At 37.0% G+C, this 25,676-nt stretch overlaps 1 protein-coding gene across 1 annotated transcript in view; it reads left to right on the forward strand.

Annotated features, from left to right (window-relative positions):
- Positions 1 to 19,639, forward strand: part of LOC135464965 (band 3 anion transport protein-like) — a 71,746-nt gene extending 52,107 nt beyond the window's left edge. Inside the window, 11 exon segments of the mRNA XM_064742551.1 lie at positions 69 to 258; positions 1,391 to 1,603; positions 3,548 to 3,696; positions 4,773 to 4,967; positions 6,670 to 6,942; positions 7,740 to 7,832; positions 8,810 to 8,976; positions 9,417 to 9,670; positions 10,514 to 10,683; positions 13,010 to 13,183; positions 14,675 to 19,639. Of these exon segments, the coding sequence (XP_064598621.1) occupies positions 69 to 258; positions 1,391 to 1,603; positions 3,548 to 3,696; positions 4,773 to 4,967; positions 6,670 to 6,942; positions 7,740 to 7,832; positions 8,810 to 8,976; positions 9,417 to 9,670; positions 10,514 to 10,683; positions 13,010 to 13,183; positions 14,675 to 14,758 (1,962 nt within the window). The 3' untranslated portion in view covers positions 14,759 to 19,639.
- Positions 19,640 to 25,676: the final 6,037 nt, after the last annotated feature.

A 25,676-nucleotide genomic window follows, 5' to 3' on the forward strand; every position in this document is an offset into this window, starting at 1 on the left:
TGTGGTCAAATGATCGAAATAACGTTGAAGGTGACGATAAACCCTACTCAAGCGAAAAATCTTTTCAGCACTTTCACGAAGTGGCATACAAGGCGGACAGCCGCCAGGAGCTGCTCCACGCCATTAACGAGTTCCTGGACGAGTCTATAGTGCTGCCCCCTGGAGACTGGGACAGGAAAACCCTTCTGCCCATCATGGATATGGCGAGAAGACGAGCTAATGTTAAGAGGAAGAAGAAGCAGAAGCAGGATGAGAAAGGTAAGCCAGGCCCCAGGCCCCAGGCCTCAGGCCTCAGGCCCCAGGCCCCGGGATCACAAAGTCAGCCACACTTAACTTCAAAAGTTTTTACTGCTCTGAAATAATGAGCTACTATAGAAATTTTCATTTTAATACATAAAGATATCATACACTTTCATAAAAAAAAAAAATAAAAAATTAGCATTTAGTATTAAACCTAAATTCAGGAATAATGCACCAAGTTAAACTGTGTCTGGCTTAAGTCTAAGACACTTTGCGATACATGGGAACATGTCCGTTAAGAACATATCTGTTGGGAACATGTCTGTTCCCATAAAATATGCTGTTGTGTAAGTGGTATTCGACCTCCATGGAAATCTCACAAGAACCACATGATTTTGTGAGTAGGCCGATCTCTTTACTGTCCATTTGCTATTTTTGTCAGTCGTTCACATTTGAGCAAATTTGGTCACACTTGGTCACAGTTGAAACTTTACATCGATTCAAGTAACCATATTTTCAGGTCAAAAACTTTTTATAAATACACATGAAAAATGAGAACTGAGCCAGGTCAACATTGCTGTTGTAATTTTCTCTTGTTTCTCTATCATATGACTTGCTCTGCGCTCGAATACTGATCCACGTACATACATTCATAAAGTTATAAACATCATACGATCAAACATGTGAGAGGCGTGATAATGGGTTATTTGATACTTGTTTGTTTGACGTCTGCTTGACAAAATGTGAAGTACAAGATCTTGAATCTGTCAAGTATTATAATATTCTACCTTTGCCAAACAAAATTTTTTGTTTCATGTTTCGGTGCATTTTTGTCAGTTGAGATAGACCTGTGGTAAGAAAGCCATTCAAGTAAGGTGATCTTACAAAATTTATAATATCAGTCTGGTCTATATCTAAAATCTTAATATTCCACCTTCATATATACAACCGTACGTGGGAAGGTATGGCAACAACCTGTGGATAGTCGAGGGTTTTCCGTGGGTTTTCCCTGGGCTCTGCCAGGTTTCGTCCCACCATAATGCTGGCTGCCGTTGTATAAGTGAAATATTCTGAGTACGGCGTAAAACACCAATCAGATAAATAAATAAATCATATAATTCAATTAACTTGACTGGACTTTTCTTTGCAGGTTTACTGGATGGTAAAGATGGGAAGAAACCCCCGATAGATCCCCTAAAAAGGACAGGCAGACCGTTTGGAGGGCTAATTAATGACATCAAACGTCGTTATCCACACTACCTGAGTGATTTCAAGGATGCCCTCAATCCGCAGTGTTTCGCGGCGTTTATCTTTATTTTCTTCGCATGTTTGTCGCCGTCCATTGCATTCGGAGGATTGCTAGGTAAGCTTGAATCACTGATTAGATGATATATGGGTTTAATTTCAGTCTCTGACAGGGTATTTATACATGCTTAAAGGAGAAGAAAACATAAAAATGATGCCAAAATCAGATGAGAGAGTGCCAAATATTTTTTGGGAATTTTTATTTTTTCAAGAGAAGAGGGCATTTGAAAATATTTTTGTTTGATGGGTATTTGGGACCAACTTTTGGTATTTACCGTTGTTTTAAATAAGGATCTGATGCTTGTCTAATAAATTTATTTGAATGTAAATTTGTTGTTCATATCGAAACATATGCATTTCTAAATTATAAATATGATCCAAATTGAGGGTTAATACATTTGTAAGCTGAAAGAACAAATTCTAGATCTAAAGAATATTTATTAAACCTGTGTTACATCCTCATTTATGACATTAAACAAAGCCAAAAAATACCAAAAGGTGGTCCCAAATACCCACCATACAAAAATTATTTCAAGTGCCTCTTTCTCCTTAAGGAAAAATTGGAAAAATATTGAAGGCCGCATTTAGGAATAACTTTTCGCACTTAGTGGTCAACTCTTATGTTGTCTGACATGACGTTTACTGGTTACTGGAGACCAATTCATACATGCTTAATACAATGTTGTCAAGACCTCGGTGGTAATTAGTGGTCAACTCTCATGTTGTCTGACATGAAGTTTACTGGTTACTGGAGACCACTTCACACATGCTTAATACAATGTTGTCAAGACCTTGGTGGTAATTAGTGGTCAGCTCTTATGTTGTCTGACATGAAGTTTACTTGTTACTGTAGACCACTTCATACATGCTTAATACAATGTTGTCAAGACCTTGGTGGTAATTAGTGGTCAACTCTCATGTTGTCTGACATGAAGTTTACTTGTTACTGTAGACCACTTCACACATGCTTAATACAATGTTGTCAAGACCTTGGTGGTCAACTCTCATGTTGTCTGACATGAAGTTTACTTGTTACTGGAGACCACTTCACCACATGCTTAATACAATGTTGTCAAGACCTTGGTGGTAATTAGTGGTCCACTCTCATGTTGTCTGACATGAAGTTTACTTGTTACTGGAGACCACTTTCCTTTCACCACTATGATGTGTGTCACTCACAAGAGAGTTTCTTAGTGGTTTTCCGAGGTTCTGTAGTTTGCGCAAGGCATTCTGGTTTCTTCCACCCATATATTTCACTTTTTAAGTATTTTGTGTTGATTTAATTTGCCACTGTATATCTATATATATATATATATATATATATATTGTTTTCAAAACCTGTTGCAAGTGGTTTACGCAATCCAAATTATCATGTTTTCCAACGCATATGCAATGTAACATATTGTTTCAAATTTGTTTGCGTCTGAGGGCCTCAGGGTAGATCAACCCAGTGTTGACTAAGTGTACGCATGGTATTTCACCCTCTTGAAATAAAGCCATTATTATTATTATTATAGCTGGCTGCCATGAGAATTGTACGGGTGAAGAAATTGTTGAATATGGAAACAAATAGATACAAAAATAAACAAATAGTCTGCTTTGTGTTGGAAATTTAGGTGGTGATGGATTCTGATAGCTGGTAGTGTGAAAATAGTTACAAGTTTTTGGAATCAGCAAAAGATTTTATCAAGTACCTGTGTCGTCCAGGTGTCTCACCTTTAGATATAAGTATAGCCCAGGTAGATCCACTGACAAGTTTCACATATTAATACACAAGCAGTGTAAGTGCGAAAAAACATATGCTTCATTTTCACTCGCCAAATGCTGGTGTTGAAATATTGAGTCAAAATGAAGCTTTTGTGTTTTGGAGTTTATTACAAGTGAAGCACTAATTAAATAATTAAATGCTGACTAGAATTTACCATGAAAATATAAAACGGGAAAATTTTTGGGTCAGAAAAGATAACGCTAAAGTTCGCATTTCTTTTGTGATTTGCTCTAGGTGAGAAGACAGAAGGCTACATTGGAGTTTCTGAAACCATCTTGGCAACGTCTGCTGCAGGCGTATTCTTTGGTCTCTTTTCTGGGCAGCCTATTATGATTATAGGTTACACAGGCCCAGTTCTGCTGTTTGAAGAAACCTTATACAAGGTAAGCATTTGTTGCTAAGGGACTTGGATTTCTGAACCACTTTTAACTAAGGGACTTGGATTTCTTAACCCTTTGTAGCTAAGGGACTTGGATTTTTGAACCACTTTTAACTAAGGGACTTGGATTTCTTAACCCTTTGTAGCTAAGGGACTTGGATTTTTGAACCACTTTTAACTAAGGGACTTGGATTTCTTAACCCTTTGTAGCTAAGGGACTTGGATTTTTTAACCACCTGTAGCTAAGGGACTTGGATTTGTAGCTATGGGACTTGGATTTGTAGCTATGGGACTTGGATTTCTTAACCACTTGTAGCTAAGGGACTTGGATTTGTAGCTGAGGGACTTGGATTTCTTAACCACTTGTGGCTAAGGGACTTGGATTTCTTAACCACTTGTGGCTAAGGGACGTGGATTTCTTCACAAGAAGTCCAAGGAAACTGTGGAACCTGTAGATGTGGTTTATGAATACATGTACAGCACAGCTTCTACTTTGTCATCTTGGGATTCATAAGACTGTGTATTATTTTCTGGGTTTTAATTATGTATCCTCTCTTGAGGCTCAGCGCTGAGAGGTTAGACCAAGGAAACAAGACTGGTTTTGTGGGGTCAGTAATAAAGTGATTGGATGGGGTGTAATGTCAGGTCATGTCTAGTGTCTTTGGCATGATACTTCAGGGGCAGCAATACTTTGGCACCGTGTCACAGGAAGACAGAGAGTACTTACACCCCTGATAGCTCAGTGGGGACAGCCATTCGGCATCCTAGACTCGCTCTGCCACAAGAAGACACAGTATATATACACACACCTAATGACTGTTCATCGTCATATGACTGAAACATAGCTAAATACATGCATGCATACATGCATGCATAAATACCCTTATTCTTATGAGTATGTTGTTCATTAGATGGTCTAACCATGTGAGAAAAAAGAAACTGGATACTCCTACTACAATTACATATAAATTGTCTAAAATGAGTAGACCAGGTGTTGCATATCGTGTGTCTCGGTTTGCCAGTCAGCGTGTTGGTACTACACACTGCTATAGCTAATCCTTGCTGATCTCTCTGTTGCAGTTTTGTAAATCCAATGATCTGGAGTTTCTACCAATGAGGTTTTGGGTTGGAATGTGGCTGTTCCTCATATGCATGGTTGTCGTGGCAACCGAGGCGAGTTTCCTGGTGCGCTACATCACGAGATTCACCGAGGAAATCTTCGCCACACTGATCTCGCTCATCTTTATTTATGAGGTTTTCAACAAACTCTCTGTAGTAAGTAGAATTATATCGTGATCTTTAAATCACAACTTTTGAGTGTTAAGCAAAGTGTTAAGCTTGGAAACCCATTTCAGCATGTTTTGGCTGTTTACTTATAATGTTTGTGCTCAAGGTTTACGAAAGGGTAAGTTTTAGCTACACCATTTTTTGCTGGAACAAGAATAACTTAGGGACTGTCCCCATAAATTGTTTGCTTCGGGTTCACTTGAAACAAATGGAATGAACGAACACTCAAACGATGTGTGTGGAGTTCGTTCGTTTTTGTTCTTGGAGCTGATTATTGGAAACAGCCGAAAAGTGAGCAATCCTGACGAAAGTAGTCCGGTTAACACAGCAAGAAATGTTGACTACAGCAACAACGCACTTCACTGATCAGAACCGTCAGGATACCGCCCAGCTGTATTAAATCTTTTCTACTCAACACCTTGACATTTTTCTTAAATTTAGCTTTCTCTCTTGTTTAGTTAGTTGGTTGAACAAAATGTTATGTATCCAGTGAGTCGATTGTTATGTAGCATGATTTACAGTGAAAGAGAATTGCTGTTTCGGCAATGAATAATGCTGCCTTTCATGAGAATAAAGCTTTTACAAAACACCTTTGAGGGTAAAACAGTTGTATCCGAATTACTGGTCACGTGACTAGCTTGGCGAGAGAATGACAACAATCTGACTGTTCATTCCCAAAAGTGGGGAGGGTGGGAAGGCTCATCGGGAGGACGTCAATTCGTCGAATATTATTTAACTTTACATACTACTTCACAAAAACAAAAAGAGAAGTCAAGAAAGATAGTTTCTGATTTATGTACAGGAGTACATGTATTTGTGTACAGGAGTACATGTATTTATGTACAGGAGTACATGTATTTGTGTACAGGAGTACATGTATTTATGTACAGGAGTACATGTATTTGTGTACAGGAGTACATGTATTTGTGTACAGGAGTACATGTATTTATGTACAGGAGTACATGTATTTGTGTACAGGAGTACATGTATTTATGTACAGGAGTACATGTATTTGTGTACAGGAGTACATGTATTTGTGTACAGGAATACATGTATTTATGTACAGGAGTACATGTATTTGTGTTGATCATGATCAGTGTGCACTTTTGTCATAATGACTTCAAAGCCCACTGCTTTCAAACAAGGTTGAGAGAATTTATCAGTCATTGATATCAGTCAGTCAGTCAGGGTGGTGGGTATTTTATGCCGAGAAGGTCGGGCATACATGTCCGACCACATTTTAGGGTATCGGTAGACTTTTGAATATCGTGAAAATATGTAAGTGCGAAATTGGAGCATTCTTTTGGAAAGGTTTCACAAGTTCAACCACTGTTGTTGTTATTTCTGTGGATTTGTTTCTTGTGTAGACTCATATTGAAAGCCTCTTTACCGATTGCCGGTTTACACAGTGGTGTTTGAACGTATCACTACGCAGTCGCCCACCAATACGGGGGATTCGTTGGGCAAATGAAGGGTGTAGATCGAATTCAGTTTTTCGGAGAAAAAAAAACAGGAATGCAAGCGATTTATGTGGACGGTTCCTGAAAATCTGACAGTCTGATTTCCTCAGAATTTCATACATGAGTTGTAAATGTTAAGTTTCTTCTTGTCTTCTTTAGTAAATGATACATTTTCCCTCCTACTATTTACAACATTTATGTGTTGATATTTACTCGTCTTTGTGTTTTAGATTTTTGCAAACCACCCCCTGATGGAGGAGTATTGCCCGTTAGAGGCAGACAACTCCAGCTTGCCTTCAAACGAATCTTTCTCGGATTACACTTATACATTGACTGGTTGGAACGCATCAAATCTGAACGACTCGTCTGTGAATTTGTCGCCATCGACGAAAGTAATCAACCAGCCGAACACGGCGCTACTCTCGCTGATATTATGTTTAGGAACTTTCCTCATCGCCTACTTCTTGAGGATTTTCCGCAACAGTAAATTCCTTGGGCGAAGTGTAAGTATCTTCTGGTGCACAGTGATTTGTCCTTGGTGCAAGATGACGCCAAATTTATTTGGTTTTTCAGCTGAGAAGAAAGTTAAGGTTTCAGTTAAGAGTGCATATTCTCATGTGAATCAGAACATTCTATATATTTCTCTTTTTGTTAACCATCCTGTTTCATTAGTTTGTTTGTATGGCTTGTCAACTTTAAGTGACTTGATAGAATTGTCTAATATAAACAATATTTATTAATATTCCACAAAGCCAGTTTTGACATGTGTGAATATTGAAAATTTGATTTTAATGCATACTTTTGGACCCAAGGATTTTTGATTGGGGGAAAGACACAAAGTGTTAAGATATATTTTTTAAGATATGAAAATCTAGGGCACAAAACCTTCTACCACATTAAATATTTAAATTCTGACATAAGGCTACACTGGTTTAAATTGTTGTTTTACAGGCAAAATAAAGTTTTTTTTTAGTGTTTGAGAAGTGTATAAAAATGAATATAAAACTTGAAAATCATCAAAAGTATGGAAAATGTGGACAATCTTAGCATTTTTTTTCTGTTTTTAAGATAGAGTTGATTGGAAAACCTTTGAAACGAAAAAAAAAAAGGAAAATCATAAAAAATACATGAATATTGGACAAAAAACAAAGGTGGATTTTCAGTTTCATTCTAATTTTTGATTTTCAAGTGTTGGCTCGCTTGTGAAATAAAATAAAAATAAGTGGTAAGTAAAACTGATATTGCCCAATGTGGAGTCGGCTGGATTATCTAATACCACTGTCCTTGCTCCTCCCACCAGGTTCGCCGTGCGCTGGGAGATTTCGGGGTCGTCATCGCCATTTTGATCATGGTGCTGGTGGACTTCGCCATATTTACAGATACTTACACACAGGTATGTGCCCGTGGACATGTCAGACTGAAATCAAGTTGTAAGCTCTAGGTGTTGAAGTGTTACCTCAGTCCTAAGAGAATCTAGGCGGAAATTTCGAAATGATATGAAGCATGCTGTAGAGAACAGAGCCAACACAACGGTTCCAAAAGATTTATGACGAGTAACCCTGTTTAACTTGTATGAGTTCGCAATCCTCAGTAAGAAAATCTGTGGTTTTACGGGAAATCAGTTTCCCTAAAATGTTACTAATGTGACATGTTTCCGTACTATCCCCCGAAACTATTGACAGTGGTTTAATGCATTGCAATATTTTTAAAATTTAGGAAAGTTCTCAATCCTTATCATTTAACCCTGCTTTTAAGACATAAAGGCCTGCAGAATTTAGTGGCTATTTAAGTACCATGTAGGGGAAGGGTTATTGGGCAAGCCACTTATCCACCACAAAGTCACCACAAAGCTGGGAGAGCTGGGATCAAACCTGACTCGGGTCATACCAAAAACTAACAAAAATGGTACCTGTTGGTGCCTCGCTTGGCACTCAGCACTTAAAAATTAGAGCACGGAAACAAGACTGGTTAACCTGGTTTTTACTCACATTCTAAGAGGAGGAGATTTTTGGCCAAAAAATATCAATCGGTTCAAATCCTATCAAATTTTTGCTTTGTTTTGGAATGACCCAAGTTATTGTCTTTCACAGAATATAAGCCTCATCTGCATGTTACTGATCAAAATCGGTGATAAAGTTCCTAAAAGTTATAAAGGGTCCTCTTGTAGCTTTCTTAAACTTTCAAATTTTTAAAACTCCATACTTGCATACAGTACAGTTACATACATCTGGTAGGTTATACTGAAAGGCAATAATTGAAGCTATTGTGGGTAAATACAGAAAGTTTTATTTGATTGGGGAATATAGCTTTTTCCAAAAATCTCTGGTATAGCCTCTTTGATCAACAGAAGTTCTGTTTTATCTTTTTCAGAAATTAGAGATCCCAAAGGGATTGAGTCCGACGTCGCCTCATTTGAGGGGCTGGGTGGTGAACCCAATGGGCACCCACAAGCCCATCCAGGTCTGGCAGATATTTGCAGCCAGCATAGCCGCTCTACTCGTCTTTGTACTTATCTTCCTAGAGTCTCAAATCACGCAGTGAGTAGAAGATTCAGTTGAGGAATGAATGATTTAAGTTTAATGCCATATTTTAATGGCAGTATTTTAACCATATTGTTGTGAAAACATGTTGGAAAACAGGTTATGGCTTTCGTTATTAGGATGAAGCCATGCAAAATCAAAAAAGAATAAGATAGACGCCTTTGAAACCAGCGAGAAAAACAAAACCTACATTAAATATCATAAACGTATAAGAATATATATATATATATATATATATGTGTGTGTGTGTGTGTGTGTATTCATTATCTGTTGATATGCCCATTTTCCACCTACCATAATGCTGGTCACCGTTATATAAGTGAAATATAATAACAAAAAAAAAAATATATCTGTATATATATATATAAGTGGAGTATTGCCTAAAACGATAATCAAATAAACAAATAAATAGAGTGACGTAAATTAATTATTTTCAGAATGATACTGAACAAGAAGGACAGAAAGCTTCAGAAAGGGAGTGGCTATCACTTGGACATGTTCCTCATCGGCTGTAATGCCGGGGTCAACTCCATTTTTGGCTTCCCCTGGCTGTGTGCAGCGACCGTGCGCTCCGTGACCCATGTGTCTGCGTTAACGGTGATGAGTCGCACTCACGCGCCCGGGGAAAAACCCAAACTCCTCAAGGTCATGGAACAAAGAGTGACCAACATTTGTGTCAACATATTTATTGGTGAGTCCATGATTACTATTTTTTGCGCTTGCAGGAGTTGAGTGTTTAGCTAAGACATTCATCAATGTGGGAAAGTTCATCAGTTATTACGAGAGGTCAGGGATTATCCTGGGCACTCTGATCTCCTCCAGCCGTGAACATGACTGACAGTCCGCTGTGGCCGAGGTCGTTAGCACCCCAGTGCGACACAATGACCCAGGAGTCCTTCATCAATGCCGTCGCTGTGAATTCAAGTCCAGCTCACCTGCGAATGGTCGTGGGTATCCCCCAGGCTCTACTCGGTTTTCCTCCACCATCAGGTTGGCCACCGTCGTAAAAGCGAAGTATCCTTGAGGGCGGCATAAAACACCAATCAGATACATAAATATGACCTTTCCACATACGAAAGAGCAACTTTGAGTGCAATCTTTGCACATTTTCAGTTTGATTTTGTATACAGTACTACATGGGTCGCCCAATTTCAGGGCTTAACAAACAGTATAATTTTATCAGTCTATAGCTACACAGAATAATGCCTTCAGGATATGCTTGAGTAAACACCTTGCAAACATGCAAAAAAGATGGCAGAATTACAGTTAGTGAAAACTTTATGAATATGGCATTAGGTAATAATGATAAACATTATACTTTTCTTACATGTACAGGTATGTTTCCATTTTCTGTTTCCGTATTCTTTTAATACTATTATTGTTCAATTTTTAGCACTAATTTAAGTTAGTAATTTCTGGAATTGACACTTAAAAGAGCTCAAAGTTTCAAGACTAATTTTCCTCTTTACCCCGTTATAATTTAATATGTTGATCTCTTTTCTCACCTGTAGCCATTGTTGCTGTTGTGTTTTAGGACTGAGTTTAGCTATGGGGGCTATTTTGCGAGAGATCCCGATGGCCGTCCTGTTTGGGATCTTCCTCTACATGGGCGTGTCCTCGCTTAGCGGAGTGCAGCTGTTTGAGAGGATCAAACTTCTTCTGATGCCTGTCAAGCATCATCCGTCTGTAGGATACGTCAGAAGGGTATGTTTTCATTAGTTGTCTCCCTTGGCAAGAGTGATTCTGAGGTGTCGAAGAGTGTCTGGAGAAAGTAAAGTTAAAGCTCAGAAAAGTGAGTTGAAAAAAAAAAACTTACGGTAAATGACATAAAGTTTTGCCCTGCCACTCCTAAAGTGTACCCCAGGATTCGCAGCGTTAGTTGTGGTTGTTACTGACTGAGCGCTGCGGGAGAGCATCAGGGACGGCCAGGGGATTATACTGACAGTTTAAGAATGTAGTAAACATGCTCACGCTTCACTGAGCAGTTAGTCTATGCTCATATCACCAGCAGATCAAGTTTTCCTCAGTTGTAATCATAATAATTGTAATACATGCACTTCGCAACAGGTTGATTGTTTCATTATCTTTATTTTAAAAATATGGGAATTAGAGAGAAAAACTCAAGCGATCAAGCGTGACTACCCCCAGTATATTTATGCCTGTGGAGTGTCATGTCAAATATCCTTTCTTAAACTGCAGGGCTCTCCGTATACAGAGCTGTAGCAGAATTTAGCACACCACGAATCCATATTTGCAAACTAGGCCGAGCGGCAGATGAGATGAGGATATTAAGTAGTGACCAAAGGAACACCTACACAGGTGCATTTGCACTGCTGCAGCTAAACCTTTCTTGTTCACTCTGGCTTAATTTGAAAGACTGTCAACTTGTGTAAACAAATTTCAGTCATACAGATTGGTTTTATCTACATGTAGATACAAGCCACTTACAATCACAGAACTCGAAATTTTCACGTCATTTTCTGGAGTACGGGACTTTTGTTGGCGATGAGGCAAAACAGTAATCTTGTCTGTCGCTGGCGAGACGTAAATCAGGTCGCACACAGTGCTACCGAAAAAGAGGTAAAAGGAAATCGTGGTAGTTTTCGGAAACCTGGTATGGAGTAAGGTTTCTGTGTTTAATGGAGGTTTCCGATACAAAAATATACATAATAAAATAATATATGATATAATAATAAAGACTCTTACCAGACAGCCGTTCATCAGGTAATGATATGAGGTGACTTCCAGGTAAGCTGGACTGTAAAGTTAAACCTGGAAAAGTGGCTGGGCTGTAAAGTTAAAGATGGAAAAGTGGCTGGACTGTAAGGTTCATCCTGGAAAAGTGGCTGGACTGTAAAGTTAAAGATGGGAAAGTGGCTAGACTGTAAAGTTAAAGATGGAAAAGTGGCTGGACTGTAAAGTGAAAGTTCGAAAAGTGGTTGGACTGTAAAGTTAAAGATGGAAACGTGGCTGGACGGTAAAGTTAAAGATGGAAGGTGGCTGGAATGTAAAGTTAAAGATGGAAAAGTGGCTGGACTGTAAAGTTAAAAATGGAAAGGTGGCTGGACTGTAAAGTTAAAAATGGAAAGGTGGCTGGACTGTAAAGTTAAAAATGGAAAGGTGGCTGGACTGTAAAGTTAAAGATGGAAAAGTGGCTGGACTGTAAAGTTAAAGATGGAAAGGTGGCTGGACTGTAAAGTTCATCCTGGAAAAGTGGCTGGACTGTAAAGTTAAAGATGGAAAGGTGGCTGGACTGTAGTTAAAGGTGGAAAAGTGGCTGCAATATTAAGTTAAACTTGGAAAAGTGGCTGGACTGTAAAGTTAAAAATGGAAAAAGTGGCTGGAATGTCAAGTTATAGTTGAAAAATTGGCCACAATGTCAAGTTATACTTGGAAAAGTGGCTGGACTGTAAAGTTAAACTTGGAAAAGTGGCTGGACTGTGAAGTTAAACTTGGAAAAAGTGGCTGGAATGTCAAGTTATACTTGGAAAAGTGGCTGGACTGTAAAGTTAAACTTGGAAAAGTGGCTGGAATGTTCACTTAAAGCTAAATGGAGTGAAAGCTTGGAAGAGAGCCTGGAAAGTTCAGTTGAAGCTTGAATAAATAGCTTAAAAAGTAATGTTAAAACTGGGAAAAATATCAGTGAAGAGTGATGTTGAATCCTGGCAAAGAGTCGGGGAAAGAACAAAGTTGAACTTTTAAAGTATGTCTGTAAAAAGTGAGCTGGAAAAGTGATTAGAAAAGTTAATTTGAAGCATTGAAAAGTGATTAGAAAAGTTAATATGAAGCATTGAAAAGTTAATTTGAAGCATTGAAAAGTGATTGGAAAAGTTAATTTGAAGCAGTGAAAAGTGATTGGAAAAGTTAATTTGAAGCAATGAAAAGTGATTGTAAAAAAGCAAAGCTGAAGTGTTTACAGCATTTCCACTCAAAGCTTTGTGCAATTTCCTGGTCTACTTTAATTACCCATAAAAGGTTTAAAACAGGAATGAAATGACTAAACTGGTACCGAATGTTTTTTTGTTGGCAGGTGAAAGCGCTGAAGATGCACATGTTCACGTTGCTGCAGGTCGGGTGTTTGGGCGTGCTGTGGGCCGTCAAGTCCACCGCCATTGCACTCGCCTTCCCATTTGTCCTTATCACATTAGTACCAATACGCCTGAAGTTACTGAAGTACCTGTTCACAGAGCAAGAGCTTCATGAGGTGAGTTTAGTAATAAACCTATCATATTATAGCGATTGAGATATTTTTCAATCAGGGGCCTCTGTGGCTCAGTTGGTTAGCGCGTCAGCGCAGCGTAATGACTCAGAAGCCTCTCACCAATGCGGTCGCTGTGAGTTCAAGTCTCCTCCCACCATTCGTCATCATATGATTGAAAAATTGTTGAGTACGACGTTAAACCCCAAGCACTCACTCACTCCTCCCACCATAATGCTGGTCATATAAGTGAAATAATCTTGAGTACGGCGTAAAACACCAATCAAATAAATAAGGAAAAATATTTTTCAATCAAGCAAATTTGAGTCGTTTACCCTTATTACACTGGTGCTTAATTACCAAAGTACCTTTTCACGGAGAAAGAACTTCAGTGAGGTGGGTTTAAAAGACGAACCGTCTTTATAAGGCTTTAGAAAAGTGCTCATGTTTTCTGACAACCAAATTCTTCCTTTTCTTATTTCAATGGTACCATTGCTCCTGAAAGTACTGAAATACATTTTCACAGAGAGAAATAAATTCATGAAGTGAATTTAGAAAATGAACCATCTTTATGAGGCCATGGTAAAGAGCTGAAATTCTCCAGCAACCAAATTCCTCCCATTCATCATTATCACCTGTATAGTTGGTTTAGTACCTGTTCACGAGAGATAATGTCTTGATGTGCGCTTAGAAAGTAAACTATCTCTTTTATGTTGTAGTGAAGTTCTGAAATTTTTTGTAGCAACCAAATTCTTCCTTTTCCTAATTTTTTTTCGTTGGTAGCAATGAGATTCCTCAATGAGGTGAGGGTTCAAACCTGGCCTCGGACAGGGAGTTTGTACCTTCCCTCATTATTGTTGTTTGTGAAGCCTTGGGGACTGTTTCCAGTCGACAGTTCCTGTAAAGTTATTTTAATTGTGTAACATGTTGGATGGCGATCATAAGTTAGAGAAAGTTTGTCAGTAATTTGCCAAAGGTCAGTGGTTTATGCTGGGCATTCATGTTTCCACCACTCATGAAACTGACTATCATTGTTTTAAGTGAAAAACAAAATACATGTGGATGAAGCTGCTCAGATTCAGCTGATGAACATGAAAGTCAGAAATTAAAAATTTGATGTAAAGCATATCTTCAGTTTATTTTGACGCATTTTGTGAACTTTCATATTTTAAGGGGCCTCCGTGGCTCAATTGGTTAGCGCACTAGTGCAGCGTGATGACCCAGCAGTCTCTCACCTATTGGGTCGCGGTGAGTTCAAGTCCAGCTCATGCTAGCTTCCTCTCTGGCCATACGTGGGAAGGTCTGACAGCAACCTGCAGATGGTCGTGGGTTTTCCCCAGGCCCTGCCCGGTTTCCACCCACCATAATGCTGGCTGCCATCGTATAAGTGAAATATTCTTGGGTACTGCGTAAAACACCAATCAGATTAAATAAATTGATATTTCAGTGTGATTTCAATGTTTGCACTGAGTAACCTTCCTTGTCCCCATTCTTCAGCTTGATAAAGAAGAAGAAGATCAGGAGGATATGGAAGAAGAGGATGAGCCAGACTTCTATCAGATGTCCCATATGCCATTTTAAAACCCCAGTGTGATTGGTGGAAAGGGGACAGCTTATAGAGACAGCCATGTTCATTGGCCCACTGGGTGTCAGCAAAACAAACAGGCGTTTTCATTTGATGTGAGGATTACTCCAACAGAGACTCATGATTTCAGAGACCGGAAGGTTGAAAGCAGCAAACACAGTTGTTTTAATTGGTTTAGGGTGTTAGAACCGTAGTTTTCCATTGACTGCAAGGTTAAAAGTCATTGACAAAGCCTTGCTTATTGGTGCAGTGATCTGAGGCAGGCTAGATCTGAATGAAATGGAAAAAGATGTAACGTGAACAGTGATTGGACTAGAGAAACACAGTGTTATCAAAAGAAACCACACATTTGATTGGACCACCAATTATTTTGTTATTTGGTTTTCATCAAACTTTTTGAATGTCATATATGAGGGGAATTGGCATTGTTGGACAATGGGTATTGAGTGCATGGAGCAAAGAGGCTTTTGCATACTCGGACAATTTAGACTTATCTTCAGTTAGGATATATATTTTTTATTTACCAACATCATTAGCATCTGTGATGATATCATTGGGAATGGCTGTGCTTAGGTTTCAGTTTTGTTGTAACCAGAAGAGAGCTAAGTATTTTCTGCAAGGATATTTTTCTACCAAATTGGTTGTACATGGTTGTAGCCAGAGTGAGGTTAGTTAATTAGATAGCATGCGCAGCTATTTTTTAATAGAATACTTACATGTAGAGTGGATAGCAAATTGACTTTCTGAGCTGTGGCCATAATTCATGTCCTCCCCTCTTCTCCAGGAGTGGTACAGCCCTCAAGAGCATTATAGTGTGTTCTTGTGTATACGGTCACATATTGTGGGCGAGTGTATTATTAATTTTAGGGTAGGTAGGGGTGAACAATAATTGAAATGTTGAACAGATCAGCTGAGTGATCATCAATTCTGATGTAATGTATGAAGTTGATCGAAGTGGATAAATATGCTTTGGTATGGATGAAATGCTTGCGTATACCGTATACATCGCTTTATTGTACATAAAAATGTGTGTTCTATATATATATATATACATATAACCCTACATGTAGCCATTAAATGTTTGAATTCGGGTTTACCCGTCGTTGTTGTTTAACCTGAAAAATGTGCATGCATGTATGTGGATCAACTGCCATAAAGTGCCATTGTCTTTTTTTTTTTCTTCAAAAATGTTGTTCATTTCTGTTATATTTATTTGGATTTTTTTCTCCTTTATTTGTCCTGTTTTATCCTGACTGAGTTCCTTATGTGCTTGATTTTTGTAGTGTTTCTCAGTGTATCAGTGATCAGTAAATCACGGGAGACATTTGTGTGAAATTTTACCTTGTCCCATCATGAAAAAAGACTTTGTTGCAACATTTAATCAAACAACATCATGTGGACACATAAACCAATCTTGTGTCCCAGCTATGGCTTTCATATAATTTATGCGATTTGGCTGATTTGATTTTATGCTATTTGATCTTCTGAAATGATTTGATGGCATTTCAAATAACAACATTGAGATTTGTGTACATTATGGCAATTGAATTTTTGCTGTTAAGGCATGGGATAGAATTTGAGTTAATGCTGTTCTGATGTATATATATTGGATCACACGAGATACAGTATGACAAATGAGTTCGCTACTCGGATGTTAGATGCCACAGGCATGACAATTGGTGCTAATCATGTCACATGACAGTTAGTTTGATTCTTCAGAATGTAAATGCCCAATGATGCTGTCATAATAGACTAAGATGAATGCCATCCCAGTTGTTGCCATCCAGCAGGATGGAAGCCATACCATTTGTTGCCATTCAGATGGTAACCATCCCAATTATTGCCATAAAGATGGATGCCATACCAGTTGTTGCCACCCAAGTACTTGCCATCCCAGTTGTTGACACAATGATGGATGCCATATTAATGGCTGCTATCCAAACAGTTGCCATCCCAAGTGTTGCCACACAGATGGATGTCATACCAATTGTTGCCACCCAGATGGTTGGCATACCAAAAGGATGTCTGCGGGTTACAAGCTGTCCCAGACAGCCCAAAACTGTGTAATGCTTTATTTCCGGACCCAGAACTCTGAAACATCACCTGTTCCCCCGTTCCCCAACAGGCACACCCAATCTTTTCCTGCCCCAAATGTACAAAAACCTGCTTTTTGGATCGAGTATGTAGATGAAACCTTAAAAGATGAAAAGTAAACATTTATGATTAAATATGCTGTAGTTGTTAATGACTGAAAACGCCTTCTTGAAAGCCCAGTGAAATGTACTTGTTTTTGAAATTATAGGAAACTTACAGAACAAGTTTAATTTACTTAAATCATAGTTGCTGCATACATAAACTTACATTTCTCCTCTCCATTTTGTTTTATGGTTATTTATTTCCGATTTCACTTTGTTTCATGGCTTTTTTTTTTAAAATATTTTTCTTTGGGATATATTGTTTGTGGTAACTTAGTTTTGTGTGTATATAGAGTCTTTAGGATCAAGTGACCAAAATGTAATCATATCTGTAGCAATTAAAGTGTATACATGTGTACGGTGACTGAAAACTGTGTGCTTGAGAATTGTTGAAAGTGTATAAAGAAGTGTAGATAGCTGTAAAAAAAAAAAAAATCAAAACTTAAGTTTTGTTCATTAAATCATTTTGTAACCCCATTTTTTTTTTTTTTTTTTCAAATGTCCATTTTTTGCCACAGATTTTGCAGTTGCCATGCTTGGTAAGGTTTGAAGCAAAACAATCCGTGTGCGTTAATGTAGAATTTGTCGGTAAAATTAATCAGATGATTTCAGTCTGTTTCTGTATATAATGATTATTACTATGTCTTGTGGGAAAAGTGAATGTAAAAAAAAAAAATATGTATTTTGCATTACTATTTGTGCATAGTTGGTTCAGCTAGATACGGAATTATGACTGTGAACTGTCACTGACTTCTCATTTGTCTGTTCATCAAAATATGGAATTATGATTGAACTATCACTGACTTCTCATTTGTCTGTTCATCAAAATATGGAATTATGATTGAACTATCACTGACTTCTCATAGTCTGTTCATCAAGATATGGAATTATGATTGTGAACTATCACTGACTTCTCATAGTCTGTTCATCAAGATATGGAATTATGATTGTGAACTGTCACTGACTTCTCATAGCCTGTTCATCAAGATACGGAATTATGACTGTGAACTGTCACTGACTTCTCATTTGTCTGTTCATCAAAATATGGAATTATGAATGTGAACTGTCACTGACTTCTCATTTGTCTGTTCATCAAAATATGGAATTATGACTGTGAACTGTCACTGACTTCTCATTTGTCTGTTCATCAAAATATGGAATTATGATTGTGAACTGTCACTGACTTCTCATTTGTCTGTTCATCAAAATATGGAATTATGATTGTGAACTGTCACTGACTTCTCATAGCCTGTTCAGCAAAATATGGAATTACGAATGTGAACTTACTTTTGTCAGTACGACCTTATGAAAATATCATACATGAAAGTAATTAACTGGCTATAAATCGCTTACTCGGCACATCACAGGACACGCGGCTTTCGACATAGAAGGGAAATATCAACTGCAGTGCTTCAAAAAACAAAAAAGTGAAAAAGAAAAAAAAAACCTGAATTAAAGTGAAAAAGATATATAAAATTCTGTTAAAAAAAAAATCCAGTGGAATTCATCTGTTCAACCAGTGTAACACTAGATTTTTACTGGAATGAGACATTGGTGACCATTGTGTCAAACTTCGATCGGTTACCAGATCGCAGTTAAGTGACCAGTTGTGCTCTTTTGGTGGCTATCTTAAAAATGGTCTTTTTATATCTTTAGTAAGAGTGTTCAAACCTTAAGTGTCAATCTTCTGTTAAATTTGTTGGGATTTAATGAGGCACAAAGTTTGTAGAAACTCAGATATCCATAATCAAGACAAAAAAGTAATCGTTTCAGTTACAGTTTGCTTTCATGTGCTGCCCTTTTGTTTCAATCACCAAATCAAATGTGAGTAGGGCCAATGGATTTCCACTATGTTATCTGTGATTTCTGCTTCAGCGTTTGGGGGAACACAGTGGCTATGTAAACTGACAGGGGTGGTCATCTCAACAAAGAAAAAAAAAGAAAAGGGTTACCTATATTCCAGAGTAATGTGTGTGTCCAGTCAATTTGAGTCGCACTGTCTTTGTTCACTGTATGTGGTGCGAATGCATTTGTGGTTGGGCCAAGACCGATGTGTACAGTTGATGAACGTTGAGGATTAAAGTCACTGGGTGGTGGGGGGGGGGACCATAAAATGTGCGATATTATAACTGACATGGTTCCCTTTTTACCTATCTGTTAGCATTTGAAGCATATTACTTTGCTGTAATACTTGTATGGCATAAAAACAAATGATTTGCATATTCCAGTGAACATTTTGGGGGGGTGTGTCTTGTCGGTTGCGTTTACAGAAATTTATATATTCATACTTTCATTGTGGCCGTGGTATTTCCTTGCTGTGCCGTGGCCAAATCCATTCTTTTTGATACATAATATTTTTAACCGTAAATTTGACTGAAAGATTTATGTAAAATTTTTGAAGGCATTTGCCAGAGATTATATAGTTTTTTTTTATCTTTCCAAGATTAACGATGTCTAATAATTAAAGTTAATTATGGATTCTTACTCAAGGATTATAATATTCCCCATAAGAAAAATGTCTTTTTTTTGTTATTATCAGAAATGCAGATAAATTAGTAGTTTTCACAGAATCTCAGACAATTTTAATTTACCCTAAATGACTTAAAATTTCGCCAGTGAAAGTGCATTTTAAGACATTGATCCTAATAATTCTGTCTTGTTGGGGTGAAAATTCAGGACAAATATAAAATTTTTTTTTTTTTTTTTTTTTTTTTTCAAATGACTCCATGCAAGACTTGCCAGGTTAAACCAATTTGCCCCGAAAACAGCAAAACAGAAATCCAATTAAAACAGCAGAATAAAAGTCCAGTTAAAAAGCAAAACAAGAACAGCAGACACTAAAATTAGCACTTTGTAAAATAGGTTTGTTCTTAGATGTAAAAACCTAGAACGAAAGACAAATTGAAAAAAAAAAAAGACATACGTTTAACTGCACGGAATCGCATTTCTTACCTCTACTGATAGATTGTTCTATTGCCAATGTGTTTGAAAATACATGCGGTTTCATTTTCAGAGACCATACTGGTTTTTCCTTAATTAATATGTCTTCTATCTGTGCGTATTCGTATGAGTTTAAGAAGCAGCAGCAAACATTGGTGATTTCATTTGAAAACTGTAATAAATGTTTGTTAACCTGTGAAAACTGCTGACTAAGCCTTCTCCTGCCCTAAGTACAGATGTCCAAATCTTTATGTTAACGATACGAAATAAAACAATGCCCTATAAAATGTCCATCACAGAAATATCATGTTTTCCATTTTCCATTCTCAAGAATTAGCACACCAGCACCTGAAAAGAAATTTTTCTAAATTTTCTTGCTGTCATGATGGAAAAGTGCATACCTCTGTTTTTAATATTTGTGAGGTTTTTCTTGGTTTTCCAGATGGGTTGTAAGTCAGTGCATAAATCAGAATGTCAGTCGCTACAATTCAGCAACCATGCCATTTCAGCAAAGTTGGCCTTTCATTCTAAAGAAATCAGTCAAACGATTTTTTTCTTGAATAATTTTTGACATTTTCTCAAAATGCCCAAATTCAGTGAAAAGGTGTATTCTCTGCTGCCGATCAGATCAGGTTAATTTGCATAAACAGAAAGAAGGCATCGTTTTGGGGGGGGGGGGGGGGAGATATTTTCTTAATATATAGGTACATATCATTCTGATAAGATACAGTTTTAAGAATTACAAAACACAGATTTTGTCTTTTTCATGAAAAATGAAGAAAAAATTCATTTGATAAAAAAATATCTGCTTCACTGTTATTAATCTCTCTCTGTCTTTCTAGGATTTATGAACACATTTTCACCTGTGTATAAGTGTGCAAATGCCGCAAGACTTCACTGTGTTTTCTTCCGACTGGTTTTTTGTAAATCCAAACCGTCTAACAGATGATCTAACAGATGATGATTGCCTGAACTGTGATCCTTTAGTACAAAAATCTCCATTTTGTGGTAAAGCTGTAAATGTTGTATATTTGAATTATTTTCATACCAAATTTTCAATTATAGATTTTGATTAGGTGTAGATATAGAAGCAACTTTTTAATTGTGAAATAGGCAAGGAAAAATATGTGGATCAGTTTTCCTACATGTATTTGTTTTTCTTCTACGCACATGTTGTCAGCTAGTACCCCAGTTCCTCCGCATTTTCGCAAGAGCAAACTTTCAGTGCAGTTTATGCACGTTTTTAACTTGATTGGTCGGATTGGTCAGTTCAGGGCTTCACAAAAAGTGTAATTTTATCGGTCTACACAGAAGAATGCCCTCAGAATATGCTTGACTTAAAGCCTTTTCTAACATGAGAAAAGTTTGAAGAATTTCAGTAAGATATTTTTGTGTTTTTTCATAGATTGTGCTTATGTTGTTGGGTATACCTGTACAATCTGATAGAAATCTTCCATTATTTCATGGAAATAATTATAGTACTCAGATATTTTGCCCCACTGTTTTTTTTTTTTTTTTTCGTTTTGAATATGTGCATATTATTATTATGGTTTGTAGTGTACGCAAATTACAGTTTTAAATATGTGCATATTATTATTATGGTTTGTAGTGTACACAAATAACAGTTTTCAATATGTGCATATTATTATTATGGTTTGTAGTGTACACAAATTACAGTTTTCAATATGTGCATGTTATTATTATGGTTCGTAATGCTCACAAATTACAGTTAAGATGGTTGAATATTGAAGTCTGTGCCACAAAATCAAAAAAGAGAAATATTCAGAAGATGGCCAGAAAACGATGGAACATGAAGGTTTACTTAATGCATGTTTTAAACTTTCTCTTCCATGTTTTTCAAGACTAATATAATTAAGATTAGTCCTGATTTGCCAAATACAAATATATATATATATATATATATATATATATATATATATATATATATATATATAATGTTGTCATAAGGCAAGTAATGTAATTTCAAAGTTTTTTTGTGTTATATCCATACATTTTGGTGTTAATTTTTAAGAAATACTGGTTGTAACTCTTTCATGCCAGACCTTGGTACATACCTTTTACCCGGTTGAGGTGTTGTTTGAACAGGGGAGGTAACAAGGGTTCTGATACTGGACTAGACTAACCTTGTTTCCATTTTGTCAATACATTATGTACATGTGTGGAAGAGAAACTGAGCTCTTCAGTTATGGAGGGGGAATTCAGCCCTGTGTGACAGTTTCACTCTTTGTACCTTGTACATTTGATAAGGTAGTAGGCCTGATATCAGCATGGATGGTGCTTCCATCAGGAATGTCTTTGGAATGTGGGGGGAAAAAAAAAAAAGAGAGAAATCTGTTGAACTAAACTTCTTTCCTACTTCATCAACTAAAATCTAGGGTTAAAACTTAACGTCTTAAATTTCTTGCTGACAGCTACATGTATGTTGTACATAGACACAAATTTTATTTTCACACAGGTGTAGGTGCCAAAAAAATAGGTGAAACTATTTTTTTCTTTATATGGACGGCCACTTGTGCCAATTTGAAGATCCTAATTCTTCAGCGGCATCTGGAAACAATATTTTGAAACATTTTGAGAGCACTATGAGGTCTAGAGAAATAAGTAGCACAATTTTATGAAGCTCGCATCTTTAATAACACAAACATATCATAATTTTAACGTCATTTTCTTGATAATTGTATGCATAAATTCCGCTGAAAAAAAGTGCTTTAGTGGTTGAAAAAGGTTGAAGATTTACATGATGTTTATCCAATGTTCACTGTAGTTCAATAATACTTACGGACCCTGTGTCATTTTGATGTGATCAGTTCTTCATACTTTACTACGCAAACTTGTGTTTTTTGTTTGGGTGGAATGGATATGAAATGTTCAGAGAACGCACAAACTTTTCTCGGATTTATTATTATTATTTTTTTTTTTAAAAACACCTGATAAATTATACTTTATGAGGTACTCTACTTATGAATACTGCATTTTTTTTTGTTATTTCTAGCTTAATCTTGGATATGATTAGACTGCTTTAACAATGTTAGTTGGCAAAGTTTTGTTAAAAAAAATACTGATAGGACATGATCCTGTGTTCCTCTTTAGGTAACAGTGTTTTCTATCTTTTGGGGAAAAATTCCAAGATTTAAAATTATATGGTTTCAGAATTATTTGGGAGAAGCAACCCAGCTCTCCGCTCTTAGAATACATACATACATGAATCTTCCCAGGTGTTGAATTGTTGTACTAGCCCAGACAGTTGAATGTTCCACACTGGAGCATCCATGTTGTTGTTATTGGTAAATAACATGTTATTCCAAGAACAGGACAGATATTTGCAGACCCTGATCTGTCTCTGTTCAAATAGTTTGTTATTTTAGAGATCGGCCTTCAACTAAAAGTAGGATAACAATTTTAATCTAGGCCCGTTTTGAAAAAATGTTATCTCCATTTAGCATAGAACTCTAGAGCTGTGCAGTTTGCACTTTCACAAAAGTCGCTTCAAGGAAAGGTAAGATGGGGAAAATTAAGCACATGTAAGCAATTCATTGTTTTTTTCTGTGTTTTTTTTTTTTTTTACGTCAGAGCTGAATAAGCTTTCGAAACACATAAAGGTTACCCGCCTTGTTATTAAAGGTATAAACAGTGTGAGGGAGTGTGTGCTATATATTTTATGTAGGCAGTGTACATATATTGATCATTAAATACCAGCAATTTGCTATTCTCTTGCAACAGGTAAATTTGTAAATGAAACAGGAAAAAAAAAAAAGAAAAAAATCGGCAGCATTTCTTTCAGTGAAGGTTTTCATTGGTCTTTAAGCACTTTATCAAAAATTCGAAATGGAAAAGTTAAGTTGGACTGAAGATTTTTGGTTTTTGTTTATTCTTTGCCACAGAAGGTTTTTGAGAGTGTTGATTTGGAATGTTCAATAATATACTGTTGGAAAAGTGTCAGTTTCTGAAACAAAAGTAGTATTTTATTAAATGTATTTCTCTGTAAAAAAAAAAAAAACGTAGCTTGGTCTTACTTGATCTTAAACTTAACTGTTTTTAGGTTTTAGCCGGTCAGAACTGATTATGTTTCACTTTATCCAACTTAAACTGTCAGGGAGTAATAATGTCAGATCAACTGTACTGTTTTGGGAAGTATTTTTCTATAAAACTGCAAGGTTCCTTTCTGTGGTTACATGATTGTTAAAGGGAATTAACTCTGAAAATAGTTAACTCCCCTTTACCATGACTTATCCAGATGTTCAGCTGAGTAGGCCTATAATCATGCTTGAACATATATTGATAATATTGTTATATATTCACCAACCTGTGACATTTCTGTGTCGCAATAAAGCATTGTGTGTGCTACCTAATGAACAGAAACACATTTAAGAAGTTTTTCACTTCATTTCACAAAACATGCCTCCCCCCACCCCCCCATATCCGCTTTTGAGCTGTGTATGTTACAAAAACATTCATGTATTGTAGAAATTTAATATGTTTACATAGTGTAAAGAATACTAGCATGTTTCTATATTCAGCATTATATGTTCATCGTATAAGTAAAGCATAAGCCCTGAACATTTAAGAATGGTGTTTTTTTTTGTTTTTTGTTTTTTTTCAATACAGGACTGGAACTTTACCCATCCCATTTGAAGCATAGTACTTCGCATATTTCTTAATTATCATAATTTAAAAGTTTGGTGGCTGAATAAATGGCTGTGTACAGTTTTGTAAACAGCTCCACGTTTAAATGTGTGCGTGACCGTATTGCATGTAAATGCTCCACATTTCTATATTTTAACTTTCGTTTGTTGTTTTCTTAGAACTATACGGATGTAGACACTTGTGAGGTTCCTTAATCAGGAGCTGTTGGAACCATTTTTTGTTGTTGTTGTTGTCGTTATATCAAACATAGAACCAAGAACCATGGCATATTTTTGTGGATATAATTGTATGCTACTGTATATTACAAATGCGAGAGACTTCAATTCTTGGAAGGAAATTATGTCCCCCCCCCCCATATATACCAGAAATAAATGTTGCTTAATCCTTTTTTTTTTTAGCATATTATGCCTTTTGTTATTGTTTCTTCTGCTTGCGGTTGGTATTTTGTTAACTGTTAATATCAACAAGTTGATGAGAACTCGTAAAACTTCTTCACGCCGGTATCAAGACGGTCCAGAGCTGTGGACTTTGTTCTTTTCTTTATTAGGTCGCAGTTATCGGTGCGCGTGTGCTCATAAAACCTTTATGAAGGGCACACGCACTGCAATATCACGGAAGAAAACGATGTCTTCTACTGTCATTTGGGCCTTCTGTGTAGCTCGTCATCAAGTCTCCCATTGCTAAGACACAGGACATGAGGAGCGGGGTTTAACCCTCCCTTAGGGGTCGAATTTGCAGATTTTCCAGCTCCAGAATGCCTTTAAACCCTATTAAATGGCACAGAAGAGGATGTTAACCCCCGTCCCCCCTGGGAGATTCCCTAGCTCTCACTCTTCATGGTCAGTGATGCCCCTATGGGCTATGGATTCAATGATACGGTACATATTTTTCTGTATGTCACGGGTGGAAAGATTCATCAGCAACTTGCCTAATGTCGGCAGTTTACTCCGGCCTCCATGTATAAAAGTGACTACCATGGTCTAAGTAACAAATTCTTGAGTATATAGCTTTTAACAACAATGAAATAATGAAAGTATTGATGGCTCTTTTGATCCATTGATCGTAAAGACACCTGTAGCGCGAGTTCAAACCTGGCCTCGGTCAGGGAATTTCT

This window comes from Liolophura sinensis, chromosome 4, assembly GCF_032854445.1.
Source record: "Liolophura sinensis isolate JHLJ2023 chromosome 4, CUHK_Ljap_v2, whole genome shotgun sequence".
Classification (NCBI taxonomy): Eukaryota; Metazoa; Mollusca; class Polyplacophora; order Chitonida; family Chitonidae; genus Liolophura; species Liolophura sinensis.